Below are 20,395 nucleotides of genomic sequence, written 5' to 3'. Positions count from 1 at the left end.
TGGCACATATTCGGGATGCTCCAGGCTCAGGCATGTCTCTTGGTGGCACCATGGCATAGCCACTCGGTGTGTCCAGGTCACTTGGGGTTCGGCATGGCATTTTGCTGCGTGTCTGGGAACAGCACCCCTGCCCTTTCGGGAGCAGCTGCCACCCTGGGGACAAGAGAGCGGCCAGTGGCACCGGGCCAGCGTGGTCCACGTGCCCGGGCAGCCGAGCGCTCACCGGGCGGGCACAGCCGGGGTCCTGCTCCGTGTGCCGCCGCCAGGCAGTTGTTTAATTTCCCAGGCGCTGGCGGGAGGGGGATGGAAACTTTCCCGGGGCCGGCGGGGCCGGGGCTGGGGCGGCTGCACGCTTCCTGCTCGCACCGGCGGGCAGCGCGGCCTCGCCACCGCGCCGGGGGTCCCTGAGTTTCGCCATGCTGCCCACCGGGCACTGCTCGCCGGGGGCTTCGCCGGCGGCATCCCCCCGCAGTTCCCCCCGGAATTCGCCCCGCGATTCCCCCCGCGATTCCCCCGTGCTCGTCAGGAAGCTGCTGGTGTCCCAGAGCATCCGCCTGCAGCGGCGCTTCACCGTGGCACACACCCTCTGGTAAGGGGGGCACGGTCTTGGGTCCCGCAGAGGGCACACTGGGGGGCCCTGGCTGTGGGCAGGTGGGAGGAGACAACAGGGCTGTGCGGCTAAGATGGGGTCGGTGCAGACCCCTCAGTGCTGTGCCATGTCCCCAGGGCTGTGGGCTCACAGGGATGTGGGGGGCAAGTGGGGGTCCCCGTGTTGCCAGGGCTGAGCTGGGCAGAGGGGAGCTGCCAGCTGAGCGTGGCTGAGTAACGGGCATAGTCATTGCAGCAGTGCCCAGTCAGAGGACACTGGAGGTATGCTGAGTGCCTGCCCCACAGCGAGGGGGCTGTGGTGGGGAGGGCAGAGAGGCTTTTCCTGGCACCAAACGACCAGCCGTGGCACATCCCACACTTTGCTGCCCCCCACCCCATCAGAGCTATAGAGGATTTGTTTTTGGGGTGCCTCGCCCCCATGCCCCAGGGTGTTGATGGGTGCCAGCCCCACCTGCATGGGCACCGTGAGGATCAACAGATCCCTGCTCAGCAGCCACAGCAGCTATTAATAGCTGCCCCGGCCCCCCCGGCTGCCTGCTCCGCTTGCCAGTGCCAGTGCCCACAGCCTGCCACCCAAACAAGGGGGCTGCATCTGGCACCAGCCCTGTGGTGAGAGCTCGTGCCCCCTCTGCCCACCCTGGGGACGTGGGGCTGTGCCCTGTGGTGGCACGGGGGTCAGAGGTGGTGGCACAGGGCCAGACACAGGCATCACTCGCCGGGCTGTCGGAGATACAATGCTGCTTTGTATCCCTGGTACCATTGGGGACACGAAGCAGAGGCAGGAAAACAAGGGGCTGCGGGATGGCATGACGTGGTGCCTAGCTGGCACTGCTGGGGGTAGCCACACCGTGGGCACCAGGGCTGCCTGTAGCATTGCTGGAGCAGGGACATGCTGCCGGGCAGCCGGTGCCCATCCCGGAGGCACTCCTGCATCTGGTAGGTGCCAAGCTCCCAGTGGCGTGTCAGGGACAGGGTGGCACCAGTGGCACCCCAGCTTCGCCAGCTCACCCGGTGCCCCGGGGTGGCTTGGTCCCGTCCGCGCAGCGGTGCGGGAGCGGCCCTGGCTCTGTCCTGGCGTCGTCTTTCCCATGACCCTGGGGCCAGTGGAACAGGGAGGGAGGTAAGGCAGCTGTGGGGACAGTGCAGCGTCACTGTCCCTGTCCCCAAGCCTCTTGTGCCCCTGCAGACCTGCATGGCTGCCAGGTGGCTCTGGCTGGGGTGTCCCCAGGCTGCCACCAGCATGTCCCCAAGGGACAGGGCTTGGCCTCTCTGGCAATTTCTGTCCTTCGACGTCCCCTGACTCAGTGCAATGGCCGGGACGCTGCCCCTCTCTGTGCGACATTGTGCCCTGAGCCAGGGCTGATGCAGGCTTTGGTGCTTTTGAGGACCTGGTGCAGTTTGGCATCGTGGCACTGGGGACAGCAAGGGCACAGGACGAGAAGGAGCTGGCCCTTCCCGGGGTCTCTGGAGCTGAGGGCTTCAGGGCAGGGTGCTCTGTGCCAGCCGGGTGACATAGCACAATCTGTCTTTGCTAGCCAGGGCCCACAGTGCCAGAGCACACTGATCGGGTGCTGAGGGGTTCCTGTGCACTGAGCTGTGCCCATTCTCACTGCCGGAGGTGGCAGAGCCAAGGTGGGCCGTGGCTGGCAGCACCACAGGGGCCACTGAGCCAGGGCATACTGGGCTGAGCAGGATGGTGGCACAGAGAGCTTGGCAAAGCTGGTGGCATCCCCTGATGCTCTGCCATCACGCCCGTGGGTTGAGGTCCCTGGGCCACCTGCCAGCCTTGTTCCCTGTCCTCTTGCAGCTTTGACCTGGAGAATGGCCCCCTCGGCAGGGGGGTGCTGGACCCCCAGGCCAGCCCGGGTGCAGGGCTGGTCCTGCAGGGTAGCTTCACCCACGGCCAGCGCCGCGAGTCCTTCCTCTACCGCTCCGACAGCGACTACGACCTGTCCCCAAAAGCCATGTCCCGCAACTCCTCCATCGCCAGTGATCTGTGAGTGTCGCCCTCCCGCTCCCCAAGTCCCCTGGGATCCCCAGTGCCCTCCCCGAGGCTCACGATCCTGTGCTCCCGCAGGCACGGGGAGGACATGATCGTGACGCCGTTCGCACAGGTGGGTGCTATCTCTGCGCCAGGAGGCGGCACAGCCCCGCACCCAGCACCGGGGTGGGTGTCCACCCGGCCCCAGCCCCCTCTGTCCCCGTAGGTCCTGGCCAGCCTTCGCACTGTCCGGAGCAACCTGACCCAACTCCAGGACCGCCTTGGCATCAAGTGAGTTGGCTGTGGGATGGGCGAGGGTCTCACCTGGGTGGGGGGATCTGACCCACAGCGGTGGCAGGGGACACACCGCCCCGGGGGTCCTGGCTGCTCAGGGCCCCCCCATGTTTTGCAGGCGAGCATCGAGCAGCAGTTTGCCCTCTGGGAGCAAGGCTGCACCCAGCGGTGAGTGCGGGCTGGGGGTGGGGGCTGCTCTTGGTCTGAGCTGGCTACCCCCACAGCTCCCGCTCCGGGTACCTCTGGGCACAAGGGGTGCAGCAGAGTACCCTCCCCGGGCAGGGCTGTGGCTGCCCTTTGGGATCCATGTCTGGTTTTCAGCAGCTCCTCCCGTGGTGGCAGTGGAAAGGCTCCTTTGACGTCAAACCTTCCATTAATAAAACCCAGGCGGCGAGTGAGGTCCCGTGGGAGCCTGGCTGCCCGGGGCTGGCTGTCACCCCACGGGGACAGCATGGCACGCCACGTGCCAGGGCTGCCGTGTGATGGGGCTGAGCCCTACTGCCTGGGGATGTTCGATCCCAGTGCCCAGATGCTTCCAGGCATACCCTCTGCCCCCGGCCCTGCTGCCCAGGGGGTGATGTGAGCAGCCCAACTGGTGAGCCCCCGGGCACAGCCACCCCTTGGAGCTTTGGTAGCACGAGTGGCACCCCGTGTGTGCCCCCGGGCTGGGTGGCCATGCCTTTGGCAGGTCCCTTGTCAAGCCAGTGGGTGCCTCCAGCAGAAGATGCCCACCAGAAGCTCTCACGGGAGACCCTGGAGGAGCTGGACTGGTGCCTGGACCAGCTGGAGACGCTGCAGACCAGGCACTCGGTCAGCGAGATGGCCTCCAACAAGGTAAGGGTCTCCAGCACACAGCTTGGTGGGCACAGAGACCCCCGCACGTCAGAGCCCCCCTGGGATGGGCACTGGGGGGTCCCGAATGCCCCTCGCCCTGCTGAGCTGTGCCCGGTGCCTGCAGTTCAGGCGGATGCTGAGCCGGGAGCTGTCTCACCTCTCTGAGACCAGCCGTTCGGGGAACCAAGTCTCTGAGTACATCTCCAGGACCTTCCTGGGTGAGAACCTCCTGGTGACTCTTCTTGGTGTCACCTCTCTTCCAGCAGCAGCAGGGTGGGCTTGGCACCCACAGGGACGTGGGCACCTTGTGGCACTGGGTGGTGCCAGTGGGAGCTTTCTCAGGTGTCCCCGCGGGACTGGCTGCCTTGAAGGGTGTCACATTGTCCTCGCTGGGAGCATTGGTGCACACTGGTGCACACTGGTGCACACTGGTGCACACTGGTGCACACTGGTGTCCTGTGGCTGGTGGGATCCTGTGGTGGTGCCAGGGCAGGGTGTGGGTCCTGCAGCAGGCGGGTGGCCCCATGGTGGCCCCAAGCACCACAGGGGGTGAGGAAAAGCTTTGGGCATTCTCCCATGCAGACACCCCCCACCATTCCCCCCACCTCCCACACACCTCCGTTGCCATGGTTTTGTCCGCGCCAGCTGACGTCATCAGCGTGACCGGGGGGCAACTGGGGGAGCTCAGGCTCCAGCCCTGCTCATGATCCCCCCACCCCACCCCGTGCCGGCCCAGACAAGCAGCACGAAGTAGAGATCCCCTCGGCGCTGGCCAAGGACAAGGAGAAGGAGCGGCGGAAGCGTCCCATGTCCCAGATCAGCGGCGTCCGGAAGCTCACCCACGGCTCCAGCCTCAACGCCGCCGGCATCCCCCGCTTCGGGGTGCAGATGGACCGGGAGGAGCTGCTGGCCAAGGTGGGCCCCCTTGGGGGTGACCCAGCTGGCCACGGGGTCCCGAGCTGGCCCTGCACGGACCTGTGTCCCTCTGGTCCCCAGGAGCTGGAGGACACCAACAAGTGGGGGCTCAACGTGTTCAAAGTGGCCGAGTACTCAGGCAACCGCCCGCTGACGGTCCTCATGTACAGCATCTTCCAGGTGAGCCCCCCCCGCAGCCTGTGCCCACCCCCGTGCCCGTCTGGGGACGAGCCAGCTGCTGCCCCCATGCAGGAGCGCGACCTGCTGAAGACCTTCCGCATCCCTGCCAACACCTTCCTCACCTACATGCTGACACTGGAGGATCACTATCACCCCGACGTCGCCTACCACAACAGCATCCACGCCGCTGACGTGGTGCAGTCCACCCACGTCCTGCTCTCCACACCTGCGCTGGAGGTCAGCCCTGCTCCCCCAAGGCCACCCAGAGTGTCTGCCACAGCACATCTGCAAAGCCTTTTCCCACCACTTCCAGGCTGTCTTCACGGACCTGGAGGTCATGGCTGCCATCTTTGCCAGTGCCATCCATGACGTTGACCACCCTGGAGTCTCCAACCAGTTCCTCATCAACACCAGTGAGCTGGGGCCCAGGGATGGAGGTAGGGGGCAATGGGGGATGACAGAGTCCAGGTGCCAGCCTGGGGTGACTGGTGCCATCTTACAGACTCGGAGCTGGCACTGATGTACAACGATGCCTCAGTGCTGGAGAACCATCACCTGGCTGTGGGCTTCAAGCTTCTCCAAGAGGAGAACTGTGACATCTTCCAAAACCTGAGCAAGAAGCAGAGGCAATCGCTGCGCAAAATGGTCATTGACATGGTACGGGGGGAGCTGGACCCCCACCCGGGGGGGGCTCCTGGGCAGTGGGGCTCAGTGGGGGGGTCAGGCTTAGCCCCGCTCCTGGATTGCCCTGCCCAGGTGCTGGCCACAGACATGTCCAAGCACATGAACCTGCTGGCGGATTTGAAGACCATGGTGGAGACCAAGAAGGTGACCAGCCTGGGGGTGCTGCTGCTGGACAACTACTCTGACCGGATCCAGGTGGGCACAGGGACGTGGGTGGGGAAACCTTCCTGGAGTTGCAGGCATTGGTCCTGGCTCCAGCCAGGGCTGCCAGATGTCCTGTTTGGTGCCACCACTCCTCCCATCCCCAACTGGCTGTGGCTGAGGGGGTTCCTGGTGGCCCTGAAGGACACAGGACTTCAGGTGAGTGCTGCTATGTGCCTGTGCTCAGGTCCTGCAGAACATGGTGCACTGTGCTGACCTCAGCAACCCCACCAAGCCCCTGGAGCTGTACCGGCAGTGGACCGACCGCATCATGGTGGAGTTCTTTGGGCAGGGTGACCGGGAGCGGGAGAGGGGGATGGAGATCAGTCCCATGTGTGACAAGCACACAGCCTCTGTGGAGAAGTCCCAGGTGGGGAAGCGGTTGGGAACTGGGGTGGGGGCCACAGGCTTGGGCTGGGGACTCAGCATTACCTTCCCCTAGGTGGGATTCATCGACTTCATTGCCCACCCACTGTGGGAGACGTGGGCTGACCTAGTGCACCCTGATGCCCAGGAGATTCTGGACACGCTGGAAGACAACCGGGAATGGTATCAGAGCATGATCCCACGCAGCCCCTCCCCACCGCCTGAGGGACCCGGAGCATCCCCTGTCAACGCCGACAAGTTCCAGTTTGAACTGACACTGGAGGAGGAGGCTGAGTCGGACACGGAGCTGGAGGGAGCCGAGAGCCCCTTGGATGAGGACAACAGCGGCTCCAAGACGCCTGCCACAGATGACTCAGAGCTGGCTGACACTGAGCATTTGTCACCTGGCCCCCAGGACAGGGACTTGCCTGCCACCCATCCCAGGGACGTGGACAACCGACAGGCGCTGGAGGGGACACAGACAAAGGACAGTAGTGGCAGCGGGCGCTTGGTGCCAGGGCCTGAGGGCAGCCAGGGGCTGTGCCTGGACACGGAGGGCAACATCACATTCCTGTCCCTGGGCACGTAGCAGCACCAGCTGGTGGGTCCCCTGGCTGCCACGGGGATGTGGGACTGGGCACTGCCTCAGTAAGGGCTGGGAGCAGTGGAGAGCATCGACAGCACAGGCACTAGGGCAGCTGCTAGGGCGCAAGGGGACCCAAAGCATGGCCCTGTGTGAGAGCTGGGCAGGGCCTGATGGGCACAAAGGATGCTGCTCGCCATCTCCCAGTGACTGTCCCCTGCTCCCACCCAGTGTCCCTGTGTACAGCTGCTGGGAGAGGTCCCTTTACCCTTCAGACAGGGTTCAGCAATGCTGTGCTCCTGCCCCAGCCCAGCCCTGGGGACATCGTGCCCCACAGGGAGCCAGGCACACCCCCACAGGGCTCCAGGAAGAGGTGACCCACGGGAACCAGGCACAGCCAAATGCTTTTTGGAATCTCACTGGGTGGCTCCTCCCCAGGGGACGGCAAGGTGGGAGAAGGGTGCTGGTGGTGGCACCCAGCACAAGGGACCTCAGCGCAGCCAGGCACCGGGGCACAGCGTGGACACGAGTCCAGTGGTTTATTTATTTGGGGACAGGTTTCACTTTGTAAAGCCTTTTGTAGCTCACTTTGGAATCCAAGCCTCACCTCAGCCGTGGCCACGTCTGCGCCTGCCCAGCACTCCACACACTGCCTTTGGGCTTTGCACTGTGACTCTGAGCGGGTGCCGTGCCCCCCTGGGGTTCTTTCCTGTGTCTTCCTTCACCTTCCAGAGATTAAACCTGGTTTGTTCCCCCCCCAAATGTGAGCCTTGTAAGCACCTTTACTGCAGGCACAGCAACCGTGGTTGTGCCAGCTGGGCTAAATTCCATCCGGTGTGGTTGGTGGCTCCGGAGGGCTCCTGCTGGGCACAGAGAAGGGCACAGCTCGGCGTCTGAACAAATGCGAGCTGCACCGCAGAGCCCAGGCTGCCAAACATAACCTGCTACGGTAAATATTTAATCGCCGGCTTGGCGTGGCGCAGGGCCACTCCTGCTCTTCCGCATCGCTCCCAACGGTGATTTGTATCTGCAAACACGTCCCCACCCCTGGCACTGCCTTGGCACGCAGGGCCCCGCCAGTTCTCACCCACTGCCCACCCCATGCTCCCTCACTGGCCCCAGGAGCTGGGTGCTCCTTCCCCAGCCCAGCTGACTTCCCAGCAGTGCTGGGTGCCACAAGGGCTGGTGGGTGGCTCAGTACCATCCCTACTTTAGGGGTGGGTCTCCAGCATCCTCCCATCTTTCCTGATGGTGCAGGGCAGGTTGACAGGGACCAGGCCAGGCTCTCTTCTCCCGGAGCATGCTGAATAGCCTCATTCTGCACACAGATCTCACCCTAAGCTCTCTGCCTGTCTGGGAGCAGGACAGGACCTGGTTTAAAAAAGGCTCTTTTCACTGAGAAGGATACCCAGAAGCACCCGTGGCAGCTGGATCCATCCCTGCCTCCTGGCCATGCCCTGATGGACTGGCACAGGGGGCTCCTGGCCATGTCCCTGCTGTGGGTGCTGCTTCTGGGCAGCTCCAGTGCCCATCATGACAGCATCCACCTGTGGGTGGCAGGTTCCACGCAGGGCCACAGCAAGCCAGGAGTGTCCGGCTCCATCCCCCGCACTGTGGAACACTCGGTGAGGGCAGCGGCACCGGACACAGGCCCTAGAGTCCCCAAGGCCCAACTTGCTGCTACAGGCAAGTCAGCGCTGGGCTGTGCTGGGAGGCTCCTGGTACCTATCAGGCTTCGGGCTGGGCCGAAGCAGGTCCAGGCAGGGGAGCGCCACTGCCCCGGGGCCTGCCGAGCCCCGGGCCGGGCCCTGCCACGTCCCGCGGGGCCGCCATATGCTGCCAGCTCCTAATCCCCAGCCACGGCCGCAGGGTGATGGAGGACGCGACAGGCCCGGGCAGAACATGGCCGCCCACCTGTGCCCCCAACCCCAGCTAGGCCAGGCACTGGGGGCACTGGGAGCGCTGCGGACCAGGCTTCACCCCAAGGCTAGGTGCTCCTGTCAGGAAACAGGGTCAGGTCGCCCGCTGCTGCGGGCCTGAAGGAAGCCATGCTGGCCATCGCGACAGGGGGTCATGTCGTGACAGTGAAGTCTGTGCGGGCTCACCCCACCCTTAACGGGCCCTAGCTCGCAGCCCCCGCAAAGGGGAAGTAGTCCAGCCGGCGCCCCCCGCCCAAGGCGAAGATGGTCCCGCCCCGGGCACGCGGGGCGCTGTCAGTCCGCACCAACTACACAGGCCGGGGGGGAGGTGTGATGGCAGCAGCCAGGGCCGCGCCGCGAGGGGGCGTCACCGCCTCGCTGTGGGACCGCCCTGCTGTCCATCACTTCGCGAACGACCAATCCGCGATTCTATCCGAGCTAATTTACATACCACGCCACGCCCACACCTCCTACCCTCCCCGCGGCGACGTCATCCGAGGCGGCGCGCGCCGCTGCTGCAGTTGCTGCAGGAGGAAAAGGAGGCGGCGGCGCGAGCGCGGGCTGGAGGTGAGCGCGCGCACCCCCCCCACTCCTGAGACACCCCCCCCCGCTCCGGTACTCCCCGGCCCGCACCCCCGGTACCGGCACCGCGGGTACGGGGAGGAGCGGGGTGGCCTCTAGCTGATGGGATGGCGGCTGCGGCGCTAGAGGGGGGGGTGGATGATGCAGCGGAGGGAGGGGGGAGAGAGGGCGGAGATGCAGCGGAGGAGGAGGGGGGGGGGTCGCTCGGTGCAATGGACTCAGGCCTGCGGGGAGGGGGCAGGGGCTGCGCTCGCTGCCTGCGGTACTCTGCATACCCTCCAGCAGCACTTTGTGCATTCCCTTGGCAGCACCCTGAACTCTCCCACACCCCGCAGCACCCTGCACGCCCCCCCCCAGCAGCACTCTGCATCCTGCACCCCCCCAGCAGCACCCTGCACTCCGCAGCACCCACTGCCCTCCATCCCTGTGCTCCACCCTGCGGCACCCTGCAGTGTCCTGCAGCCCTGGGCAAGCACCCACCTCTGTGCAGCTCTGGCTGGCATCACCCCTTCATCCTCATCCCTCGGCACCGAGCACCCTCCCCACAGCCCCCAATAGCACCCCGCAGCCCCTCGCTGCACTGCCGAGGCAGCGGCCAGGGCTGGGCACGGCGTGCGGGGGGGCACTACTGCAGGTGCCATTTTGTGATGGGGGTGATGCAGGAGAGGCAGCAAGACCTGGCTGCCCTCTACGCCCCTGCCAAACACTGGCGTCTGTGCCCCTCACTTTTGCTGTGGGCACCTTCTTGGGGTCCTTGGATCGGGGGTGACAGGAGCTGGCCCGGCAGAGCCCTCTGGTGATGTAGTGCCCTTGGTGTTGCCCATCCCAAACCAAAATGGGCTGGAGCTGTGGTGCTGTGGCAGACCTAATGGTGCCCGTGTGGCAGGAGGTGGCTCGGAGCCGTGGCACCAGGGCCCGGCCTGGCATGAGCTGGCAGCCTTCGTGCCCATCACAGCCCCTTCTGTGCCTTGCAGATGGCATCCGCTACCGACTCCCGCTATGGGCAGAAGGAGTCCTCGGATCAGAACTTCGATTACATGTTTAAGATCCTGATCATCGGCAACAGCAGTGTGGGCAAAACCTCCTTCCTGTTCCGGTACGCCGACGACTCCTTCACGCCTGCCTTTGTCAGCACCGTGGGCATCGACTTCAAGGTCAAAACCATCTACAGGAACGACAAACGCATCAAGCTGCAGATCTGGGTGAGACCCCTGGGCCATGTCCCCTGGCCCCCAGCACCGGACTGGTGTGGGGGAAGGTAGCATGGGGGTGGTTGGCATGGGAGACGGTTGGTGTGGGGGTGGCTGGCGTGGGGCTGCTTCACCGTGTCCAGGGCTGGCAGTGCCGGGGGTGGTGGTGCTGGGGAGGGAGGTGGCTCTGGGGCACTTGCTGTCCCTCAGCGTACACCAGGGGTGGGCCCCTGCAAGCTGCTGGTGCCCCTCATCCCTGGAGGTGAACCCTGCTCCCCTCCCCAGGACACAGCTGGCCAGGAGCGGTATCGCACCATCACCACCGCCTACTACCGCGGTGCCATGGGCTTCATCCTGATGTATGACATCACCAACGAGGAGTCCTTCAATGCCGTGCAGGACTGGTGAGCACCCAGAAGGGACTCTCAGACCACCCCCTAAGCTGTGCCCCCCACCACGGGCATGCCCTCAGCACCCTGCTCTACCCCCCTGCATGATTCCCCTTTCTGCCTTCCCTGAAGGTCCACCCAAATCAAGACCTACTCCTGGGACAATGCCCAGGTCCTGCTGGTGGGGAACAAGTGTGACATGGAGGACGAGAGGGTGGTGTCCTCGGAGAAGGGTCGTCAGCTTGCTGAGCACCTGGGTGAGTGGGGAGGGAGGGGGCATCCAGCACTGCCATCTCCCTGCCAGTGCTTTAATCAGGGGCTGAGCCTTGGCTGTGACCCTTCTGCCTTGATGGCACCAGGGACTTGTCACCTGATACAGAGCAAAGTGGCATTAAGTGGCAAGCACCAGGGGGTGGCTTTGGTTGCAGCCCCACAAACCCCCCACCAGCTGTGGAGAGGTGCTGGGGAGGCACACTTGAGTGTCCAGGGTGGGCACAGGCAGTCTTCCAGTACTGAAGGAGAAGCTGTGAGATGTTGCCCACAGTGCGTGGCTGGGTGCAGTGGGGTGGGGTGTTTGCAGCCCTGGCGTGCCCTGAGCAGTGTTGTGTGCCCCCCCAGGCTTTGAGTTCTTCGAGGCCAGCGCTAAGGACAACATCAACGTGAAGCAGACCTTCGAGCGGCTGGTGGACATCATCTGCGAGAAGATGTCGGAGTCACTGGACACGGCTGACCCCGCAATCACCGGCGCCAAGCAGGGCCCCCAGCTCACGGACCAGCAGGCCCCCCCGCACCAGGACTGTGCCTGCTAGGGCCAGCCCTTCCCATACCCCTGACTTGGTCAGTGCACCCCCCCATCACCCCCTGAGCCCATCCTCCTGGGGATCCTGGGGGGGCTTTTGCTGCTGGTACCTCCGAAAGGGCTGCGGCACCTCTAGGAGCTCCCTCCACCAATTCAGTTAGGCTGCACACTCCCACCCCCCCTTATTTATTTTTTAAGCCTGGGCTGGTAGAAGACCCTCCCTGTTCTGCTTCAATCACCCCAAAACCCCCCTCTCCCAGGAACATTTTGTCTGCTTCCATCACCACCAGTCCCCCCGCCTTCAGAGAGCAGGGCCAAGCCCCCTGCCCACAGTCAGGAGTGTGGAAGCTGCAGTGGGACCCTAAACCCTGATCCCAGCTGCTGTCCCCACATGCCGCCCCCTACATTGTGGCAGTGATTCCTTGCCCAAGTTGCTCCTGGGGGCTCTTTGTGCCCTGTCCTGCCCCATGCCCCCGCTGTGGATGGACCTTTCCTGACTCTTGTTTATTTGTACAAATAGAAGCTAATTTATGCTCCTGCCTCTCCCCTTGTACAGAAGAGACACCCCCCCCCCCCCTGTAAATAGGGTAGGAAGTGTGTGACCTGCTGTGCTGTGGCTGTGGTGGTACATTTATTACTATTATTATTATTATAACATTATTACTATTTTTTTTCTCTCTCAGTGTGGTAACCTTGCTTGTGAATATCACTTTTGAAACCAATCTGTTATTTAAAGGGTGAAACAATCACAGTAGTAACAACACAGGAGTGAGGCCAGCCCCAGCAAGCTGCAGCAAGCCAGCCCCAATGTGGGGGCAAGGATGGTTGGGGGTGGGGGGGGGGTGAGGAGGGGCAGGGCTGGTTGGCTGCAGGGCTCCTGTGTGTTCTGTAGTTCGTGTTCTGTGCAGACTGTGACCTGTGGCTGTTCTGTAGCAGTGATGGACCTGGAGGTCTTGCTGCCCTCTATTTATTTTTCTTGGAGCTGTGTCTTTTTTATTTTACACACGCTCCCCCTGCCCCATCTCCCAGACCCCCAACCCCTTCTCCCCCTCCTTCCTCTTTCCTATTTTTTGTGAAGTTTACTTCTGGCAGAGTTCCTGTACTGTACAAATGTCAAAAGTGTCAAAAGAGTTCAGTTTCCTAACAATCACTGTACTGGAGAAGTGGTGTGAAGAAATAAATCGATGCTGATCACTGGCTCCTGGGCTCATTGCAGGGGTGGAGGGACAGAGAGAGCTCCATGGGGGCAGCCTTGGCTCTCCTCAGCCTTGTGTTGTCAAAGAGGAGCCAAAACCCCCAATTGGATTGGGAGAAACCCTATGAATGTCAAGCAGGGCAAGGGTAGGGTCTGCACCTGGGGAGGAAGAACCTCCTGCACCAGGACAACTGAAGGGGTGACCTGCTGGGGAGCAGCTCCAAGGAGAAGGAGCTGGGAAGTGCTGGGGGACAAGGTCATCATAGCCAGCACTGTGTCCTCATGGCAGAGGCTCCTGGGGGGCACTGAGAGGAGTGTGGCCAGCAGGGCAAGGGAGGACTGGGTCCCTTCCAACCCCCACCCTGCTGTGAAAAATGATCTGGGTTCTTAATTAGCATGCAGCAAATGGCTCCTGCCTGGCTCAGCAGCGTGGTGGGAAGGCTGGTGGCTCCCTGGAGATGGATAAAGCTAGACCAAGAAAGGCACAGCCTGAAGTTTGAAAAAGATCACATTTAGGCATTTTTCATCACTGGTAAGTTCCCAGGTTATGGGGTGAGTGTCCAGCTCAGCCTAGGGAGCTGCAGGGCTGCCTTAAGAGGGCTGCCAAGGTCCAAATCCTGCCAAACTTTGCATTAAAGCCCCCCCAGCTGCCTCTGCAGTGACTCTGCCGCTGCCAAGCAGGCAGCAGTGCTCACAGCCTGATTTTTATAGCACTGGGGTGGTGCAGCCAGGCCCACGCCTGGCACCGGGTGGGGGGGTGCCAGGTGGAGTGAAAAGGAGCTGAGGGGAGCTGAGGGACTTCAGCTTGGAGACAAAAACCCAGCAAGGAAAGTATTGGGGAGCAGCAGCCTCCCTCTGCCATGCAGCCAAGGAGGGAGCAGGGCCGGGACCAGGATGGATGGGAACAGAGGAGGGTGTTGGAGGGGAGCAAGGGGCCATCCTTGCCCTATAGAAAGATAAAAACGCATGGCTGGAGACCACCAAGACCACCCCTGGGCAGCTGGAGGCTCCTTGGGCTGTGGCACCAGTGTGGCTCCAAACAGCTGTGGTGGTCTCTGGCCATCACCTTCCTTGGGTGTTCTGAGCCACGTCCACTGTGAGGCTCAGAACACCTCCCACTGTGGGCAGGAGGCTGCTGAGCACTGTGGTCCCTAGGGGCAGCTGCCTCTCTACATCTCCACTCCACGTGGGCTCTGCCATGGGGAGTCCTGCTCAGGGCTCGGGTGGCTGCCAGGCTGGGAAGGAAGAGACACAAGGCACACTTGGCACGAGCCTGGCGAGGCAGGGCCATGTGGCAGCAGGGTGCTAGCACTCACCCTGTGCTTGAGGTAGGCCAGGTAGATGTCCCAGCCCAGCGTGACAACGTTGACGTAAACCACTCGGAACGTGGGGGGCACGAAGAGGAAATTCAGGAGCTGAGCTGCTGGCCACACACACCAGTCAGCCTGCAGGAAGAAGCAGGAAACCACCCCAGGAGGGCTTGGAGAACCCTTCCAGAGCACCCAGCCCAACCGTTCTCTAACCTACCAAGGCTGGGGCTGAACCATGTCCCTCAGCACCACAGCTCTGGGGCTTTGAAACACCTCCAGATATGGGGATTCAGGCACCTCCCTGGGCAGCCTGTGCCAGGCTTTGAGAACCATTCCAGTGAGGAAGTTTCTTCTAACATCCAACCTAAACCTCTCCTGATACAACTTGAGGCCATTTCCTCTTGTCCTGTTACTTGCTGCTTGGAAAAAGAGCCCAACCCCCACATGGCTCCAGCCTCCCCTCAGGGAGCTGTAGAGAGCAATGAGGTCTCCCCTCAGCCTCTTCTCCATGCCGAACACCCCCGGCTCCCTCAGCTGCTCCTCCACAGCCTAGTTCTCCAGACCCTTCCCCACCTTCTCTGCTCTCCTCTGGACCTGCTCCAGCCCTCAGTGTCCTTCTTGGAGTGCGGGTCCCAAATGGACTCCAGGCGTGGCCTGACCAGTGCTGAGCAGCCAAGAGCACAGGGAGGGCTCAGAGTTTGTATTTACCTTGTAGAACTCCAAGAATTTCTCCTTCAGCTCCTCCCAGCTCTCCTCTAGCGACTGTCCTTCCAGTGTGCCCACACCTGTAGGCACAGCAGGATGTCAGAGGGGATGGGAGTGCCCAGAAGGCTCCACACTGAGGGGTGTGGATGGGAATTGCCATCTGAGCTGTGCCAAGCACCCCAAAACAACTCCAAAAACCCCTGTGGGAAGAAAGGGCAGCCAGAGGGAGGAACTCTAGGAAGCACAAGGGAGGGTGCCAGGTGTGGGTACAAGCACCATTGCACCACATCACCAGCAGCATTGGCACAAGGAGGCTGCCACCACATACCCAGGAAGTACCAGACGCCCAGGACAGGCGATGCCACCAGCTGCTCCAGGAGGACTTTCTTCACCACAGTCTTCATGCCCCGCACACCACGCGCGGGCAAGGCAGAGTCCAGCCACAGGTACCAGAAGTGCATCGGCGGCCCCAGGCTGCAGCCCACGGCGAACATGCGGCCTGCAACGTGACACCGACACCAGTGTGACCCCACCCCCGCACCCACGAGAGCCCTGGGGAGGGCACCAAGGGGCTCTGTCCCTACATAGCGCCAGGCAGCTGGACCCCAATTCTCTGCCTCGTGATAACAAGAATGGATTAAACGTTCAGTTTTGGAGTCCCGGAGCTCCTGGCAGTTCCCAGGGGTCAGGACTGGGTCCAGTTTTGTTCAACATCTTTATCAGTGCCCAGAGACAGGACCAGGGCCAAAGGGCACAAACGAGAACTCAGGAGGCTTCACTTGAACTTAAGGAAAAAACTCTTTCACTTTGAGGGTTCTGGAGGCCTGGAGCAGGCTGCCCAGAGAGGTTGTGGAGTCTCCTTCTCTGGAGAGCTTCCAGCCCCACCTGGATGCCATCCTGGGCAAGCTGCTGTGGGTGCCCTGCTTTAGCAGAGAGTTGGACTGGGTGATCCTCAGAGGTCCCCAGCAATCCGTGCTGGGGTTCTGTGAAAGACACAGGCTGCCCCCCACCCGCTCCTGCTCACGCCTGTGCCCCCACCTGTGCGTGCCAGCTGGGGCTCAGTGTCCGGGTGGCGCCGGTGGTGCCAGGCCTGCTGCAGCGCATCGCCGGTGGCCAGCAGCAGGCCGGAACTGGCCGTGTTGGTCAGCAGCAGCAGGCGGCCAGTGAAAAGCGGCTTCCAGTAGCCCAGCAGCCGCCGGACCCGCACCAGCATCCTGAGGACAGCCCTGCCCTGGGGATCAGTGGGGAAGGAGTCCCCCAACACAGGCCCCCAGTTACCCCCAATGAGAGCCCTCCACCACCCTGTGCCTCCCAGCCACTGCCGTGTGGCCCCCAGTAAGCGCTGCCGCACCCCCGTTCCCCAGCTAGCACTGCCGTACCCTGCCAGTCCGCCCAGTGCCCCTCGTACTTCTGCTGCCTCCCCAGTTTCCCCCTGTGGGACCACTCCCAGGTACCCCAGTTCCTTCCAGTTTCCCTTATATCGCTGTTCCCTTTGCTGCACCTCCCCAGTGCCCCCCCCCACTTTTCCCTGCTGGACACCCCTCACTCACTCTGCTTACTCCTGCAATCCCCCTTTTACTCTCCTGGACCCCTTGTTCCAACTCCTATGGCCCCCACTCCCTTTTCCCTCCCAATTCCCTTCCTATGACCCCCCGCCCGCGCACCCCCGCTCACCGCCGCACGCTTCCGCCACCAGCACGCGGAAGGGGTAGACCTCATGACGAAACTTCCGCTTCCGGTATCAGCCATGACAGCTACCGAGGCACACGCGGCCGCCATGACACCTACCGAGGCAGCAGCGTTTCCCCGGGGCCATGAAGACGCCGCTCCCGCTCTCCCGCCACCCCGGGGCAGGGCGCCGGGCGCTCTCCTCCCGCGCCCCCCAAGACACCGCACGGGAGCCGCTATTTTTTTTTGCTAAAAACATAATTTTATTCGCTGTTCACTTGGTGGTCCCACGCCGTCCCTCAGTGTCTGCAGTGAAACGGAGCCTTTGGGGCCCCCGAAGCCCCACAGGCTTCGGGTTTCTCTCCCTGCCAGAGAACGGCCGGTAGAGCCCAGGTGGGGACAGGGAGGTGCCCTCCGGCCCCACCAGTGCCCTCCGGCCCCTCTGCCCACCTGGTAGAGGCGACAGATCAGCCCCAGCAGTGAAGCCTGGGCCTGCTCCTGCAGTTCATCCGTGTGCTTCTGCATGGAGGAGAGATGCTGCCCAGGGGGTCCCTGTGGTGCCCTGGCCCTTCCGGTCCCCCACACCCCTCCCACCATGCCGTACCCCATTGATGACGACCCAGGGCACATATTGGTGTGGGGGGTCGAGCGCCTGTGTCAGTTGGGCGTTGTGGTGCATCAGGGCCGCCCCTGTGTCCCCCTGCACGCAGGCGGCGATGCGGCCGCTGTCCAGCTGAGGGGCATAGACCTGTAGGCACTGCCAGGAGAGGAGGGGGGACAGAAGGAGGTCAGGGGGACACACGGAGGTCAGGAGGACAAGGGATGGGGAGGGAGGACGTACGGCCTCCAGGTTCTTGGTGACGGAGCTGCCTGACTCCAAGCAGAAGATGACAGGGAAGTAGCTGCTGAAGTTCTTCGCCTCATGCATCAGGCAGGTCTACAAGGATGGGTGGGTGGTGAGAGGCTACCCTCACCCTGCCACTGTGCTTGCACCATGGGGATGGAGACCGTCACCAGCACCTCAATCATGTTGCCCAAGCATTCCTCTGGGCCATGCTGGCACTGGAACTGCCACTTCCCACTCACGTTCCTCTCCTGCGGGAACAATCAGTCTGAGAGGGGCTGGCACTGGGCGAGCGCCCACGGCACTGAGCTGGGCTGGCTCCTACCTCGGCATTGCCATAGGGCACCAGGGTGATGCTCAGGGCCTCAGCAGGCAGCAGTAGCCAGGTGGTGAAGAGCTGCTGGACCAGGAACCAACGGCACGCTGGGCACAGGCTCTCATAGAACAGGGTCAGCTCCACCGGGGGGGCTGCCGGGCGCAAGAGGTTGGCACAGTGGCTCTCAACCTGCATGCAGAAGGGTTTTGGGGTATGTGTGTGGGGGGAGAGTTACAGCTGCAGCCCCCCCTGCCACATTTGCATGCGATGGGGCAAAGCTCCTGGATGTGAGGCAGGAAGGTAATGAGGCTAGGCAGGGCTTGGAGGAACTGAAAGCAGCTGCAGATGCAGGATCCTGCTGTCAGTGCACAGCCCTGGGGCTTTCCACAGGAACTTCCCCAAAATATTTCAGGGAAAAAAGCACCAAGAAGAGCTGGCATGTGCCTGGTTGTGGGCACAGCCCAGCACCCACTGCCCAGTGGTGGCTGCACCCTGCAGGGCTCACAGGGTGCTCTGGAGCTGCCATGGTAGCAGTGTCACCGTCCGGGGACGTTCCGAGCAGAAGGAGCCAAGTTTTGTGCTGAAAAAGCAGAAATGCCAGCGGGGAAGGGTCGGGGTCAGGGTCCAGCTGCAGCACAGCACTTCCCTAGGGATACTGAGGAGTGCTATGGTGCCAGTGTGGCATGGGGAAGGCTCCGAGCATCCCCACGATGTGCCAGCCTGTGCCATAGGGATGCTCGGAGCCTGCCCCGGGTACCGTGGCTGCGCCATGCCCAACACCATCCCCATACACCCCAGCGCTCCTCCCCAGGCAGGTGCCCAGCCCCACATGTGCCGGTTTGGCAGGGCATGTGCCCATGTGCCAGGTGGCTCTGCCCTGCGTGGGCTGCCAGCACAGGCAGGTGGGTGGCCAGGACAGCCCTGGCACCAGCAGCTCTGACCTGGCAGGCGACGGCGATCTCCCAGGAGCTGCACCACAGGTGGGCTGGGTAGTCACAGCCAGGCAAGGCCACACCAAGCCCTGGAGCCAGGAGGGCCACCAGTGCCAGGACGGCCAGTGACACCGCAGGGGCCATGGGGCCAGTATGGAGAGAAGCTTGTCCCTGCAAGGACTTTTAAAGCCAGGCTGCACCCTTCCTGCCCTGCGCCACCGCCCCTCGGGTGACGCCAGCTGCTGACTCAGCCCAGGCTGCCCGGCTTTTGCCGCCCTGTCCTTGCTGTCCTATACTGGGGCGCTGGGGTCACAGCCCCACCGCTGCCTCCTGTTTCCCTGCGAGTTGTGACACGCTGGGGACAGAAACCCAACGCCAGGCAGCCCACGCTTGCATCTCCCGAAGAGGCAGGGGGTGGCTCAGTGCCAGACCCTGCCACAGTCCACAGGGCCCCCACAGAGCCCCCCGCGGCTGGCTGCAGGTGTGGGCACCCCCACGCTGGCAGCTCTGAGGGCGGGCAGGGGGGTACTGCTCTCGGCCTCATTTCTGGGGCCAAGCGAGGGGGAGCTTCGTACCTCCCCCCCGCTTTACAGTCGCCATTTCCGGGCAGAGCTCCCCCCGGGCTCGGCTGCCACTTCCTCACCTGTCCAGCTGCCGAGCCCAGGGTTGGCCCCCGCACGCCCCTGGGGAGCTCAGTCCTGGCACAGCTCAGCACTTGGTCACATCCTGCACCCAGCCCAGGAACTGCTGCAGAGCCCCAACGGCCTCCCGCCCCCGCCGCGCCGGCAGCAGGCTCCAGCCCCTCAGGAAATTTGTTTATTTCTTTCTTTCCTATTTTTTTTGTGGTTTTCCGAAGTACCGTACAAAAACCAACCTCCTGGCACGGGGACCGATACTGGGAGCGTACATCAGTAAACACCGACAGAAAGAGTAGGGGGAGCGAACTGCCGGGGTGGGGAAACAGCTCAGGTGGCAGCTTATCGATTATTGCAAAATCTATAACGGAACCAAAGCCTCCGGGGCGCTCCCGCCGCCGCCGCGGCCCCTCCGAGCACCACCGGAGCAGCGGAGCTTTCGCGGGGGGCACAAAGGGGACCCCCGAGGTGGGACAGGAGCCAAGCTGTACCCCTTGGGAGCAGAAGCAGCCTGGGAGGAGGGTGTGTGGATGGGTTTGGGGGACACAGGGAGGGGACACAAGCAGCAAAGCACAGCCCAGAGACTTGAAGGCTGCAGGCGGCGGCATGAGGAGCAGGAGCAGAAACACCGAAGGACAAATCACAACTAGAGCCTGATGCCAGGCAAGGAGGGGACCGCTGCGGTCAGGGAGCCGAGCCAAGCACCGTCAGGGAAAGGCAGCCCCGCGAGGGGTGAGTGGAACATTTTCCTCCTCGTTGTACACAAATCGCGAGCAGAGCCCCGCAGGGGCGGGTCAGGGCCGGGGGCGTCACCGCCATGGGTGCTGCGCGGCAGCGACGCAGTGCTGAAACGTGCAGAGCGCTGAGCAGGAACCCTTGTGCTCATGCTCCTGGGGAAGAAGAGGTTGTGGCTGGGCAAGGGGCAGCATAGGGGAGGAAGAGCAGAAATTCAGCCAAAAGTATAAAAAAACAGTGTCAAGAGAAGCTGGAATTTGCCGGCCAGCAGGGCTGGGCTGAGCACCAGGCACAGCAGCAGCAGGAGAGGACTTGAAGCTGAGACTCTCCCAGGTACTTGGCCCCCACCCCAAGCAGGACCAGCCCAAAGCTCACACTGGTGGGGTGCTGGGGGGATGTGGACCCTGTGGGGGGAGCAACAGGAGGATCTCAACTCCTGGAGCCTGCCCCATGGTGCAGGGATGGGCTGGCAGCACAGGGGCAACACAGGACCAGTAGAGCCCCTAGGCTGAAAATGTGCCACTGTGAG

At 63.0% G+C, this 20,395-nt stretch overlaps 4 protein-coding genes across 4 annotated transcripts; 2 read left to right on the top strand and 2 right to left on the bottom strand.

The window, feature by feature from the left end:
• Positions 1-1,498: 1,498 nt before the first annotated feature.
• On the top strand, positions 1,499-7,398 carry PDE4C (phosphodiesterase 4C). Its single transcript, XM_054396235.1, has 15 exons — positions 1,499-1,545; positions 2,417-2,605; positions 2,687-2,723; positions 2,817-2,881; positions 3,003-3,052; positions 3,606-3,718; positions 3,843-3,936; positions 4,455-4,633; positions 4,715-4,813; positions 4,886-5,050; positions 5,127-5,226; positions 5,316-5,470; positions 5,570-5,692; positions 5,886-6,068; positions 6,141-7,398. The coding sequence occupies exons 1-15, from the start codon at positions 1,499-1,501 to the stop codon at positions 6,651-6,653; spliced, it is 2,112 nt and encodes a 703-aa protein (XP_054252210.1). The 3' UTR covers positions 6,654-7,398.
• Positions 7,399-10,119: 2,721 nt separating this feature from the next.
• On the top strand, positions 10,120-11,536 carry RAB3A (RAB3A, member RAS oncogene family). Its single transcript, XM_054396016.1, has 4 exons — positions 10,120-10,350; positions 10,624-10,742; positions 10,860-10,984; positions 11,346-11,536. Exons 1-4 carry the CDS (start codon positions 10,123-10,125, stop codon positions 11,534-11,536), a joined length of 663 nt encoding a protein of 220 aa, XP_054251991.1. The 5' UTR covers positions 10,120-10,122.
• An 870-nt stretch (positions 11,537-12,406) lies between these two features.
• On the bottom strand, positions 12,407-15,949 carry MPV17L2 (MPV17 mitochondrial inner membrane protein like 2). The gene is made up of 5 exons (XM_054396229.1): positions 15,775-15,949; positions 15,065-15,235; positions 14,740-14,816; positions 14,038-14,166; positions 12,407-13,956 (listed from the first exon to the last, which is right to left on the bottom strand). Exons 1-5 carry the CDS (start codon positions 15,947-15,949, stop codon positions 13,891-13,893), a joined length of 618 nt encoding a protein of 205 aa, XP_054252204.1. The 3' UTR covers positions 12,407-13,890.
• A 747-nt stretch (positions 15,950-16,696) lies between these two features.
• IFI30 (IFI30 lysosomal thiol reductase) lies at positions 16,697-18,640 on the bottom strand. Its single transcript, XM_054396295.1, has 7 exons — positions 18,506-18,640; positions 17,574-17,753; positions 17,425-17,499; positions 17,246-17,341; positions 17,009-17,161; positions 16,855-16,923; positions 16,697-16,769 (listed from the first exon to the last, which is right to left on the bottom strand). Exons 1-7 carry the CDS (start codon positions 18,638-18,640, stop codon positions 16,704-16,706), a joined length of 774 nt encoding a protein of 257 aa, XP_054252270.1. The 3' UTR covers positions 16,697-16,703.
• Positions 18,641-20,395: the final 1,755 nt, after the last annotated feature.

The sequence above is a fragment of the Indicator indicator genome, chromosome 36 (genome assembly GCF_027791375.1).
Source record: "Indicator indicator isolate 239-I01 chromosome 36, UM_Iind_1.1, whole genome shotgun sequence".
Taxonomy (NCBI): Eukaryota; Metazoa; Chordata; class Aves; order Piciformes; family Indicatoridae; genus Indicator; species Indicator indicator.
The sequence above is the reverse complement of the archived record's forward strand: the minus strand, read 5'-3'. Positions and strand labels throughout refer to the sequence as shown.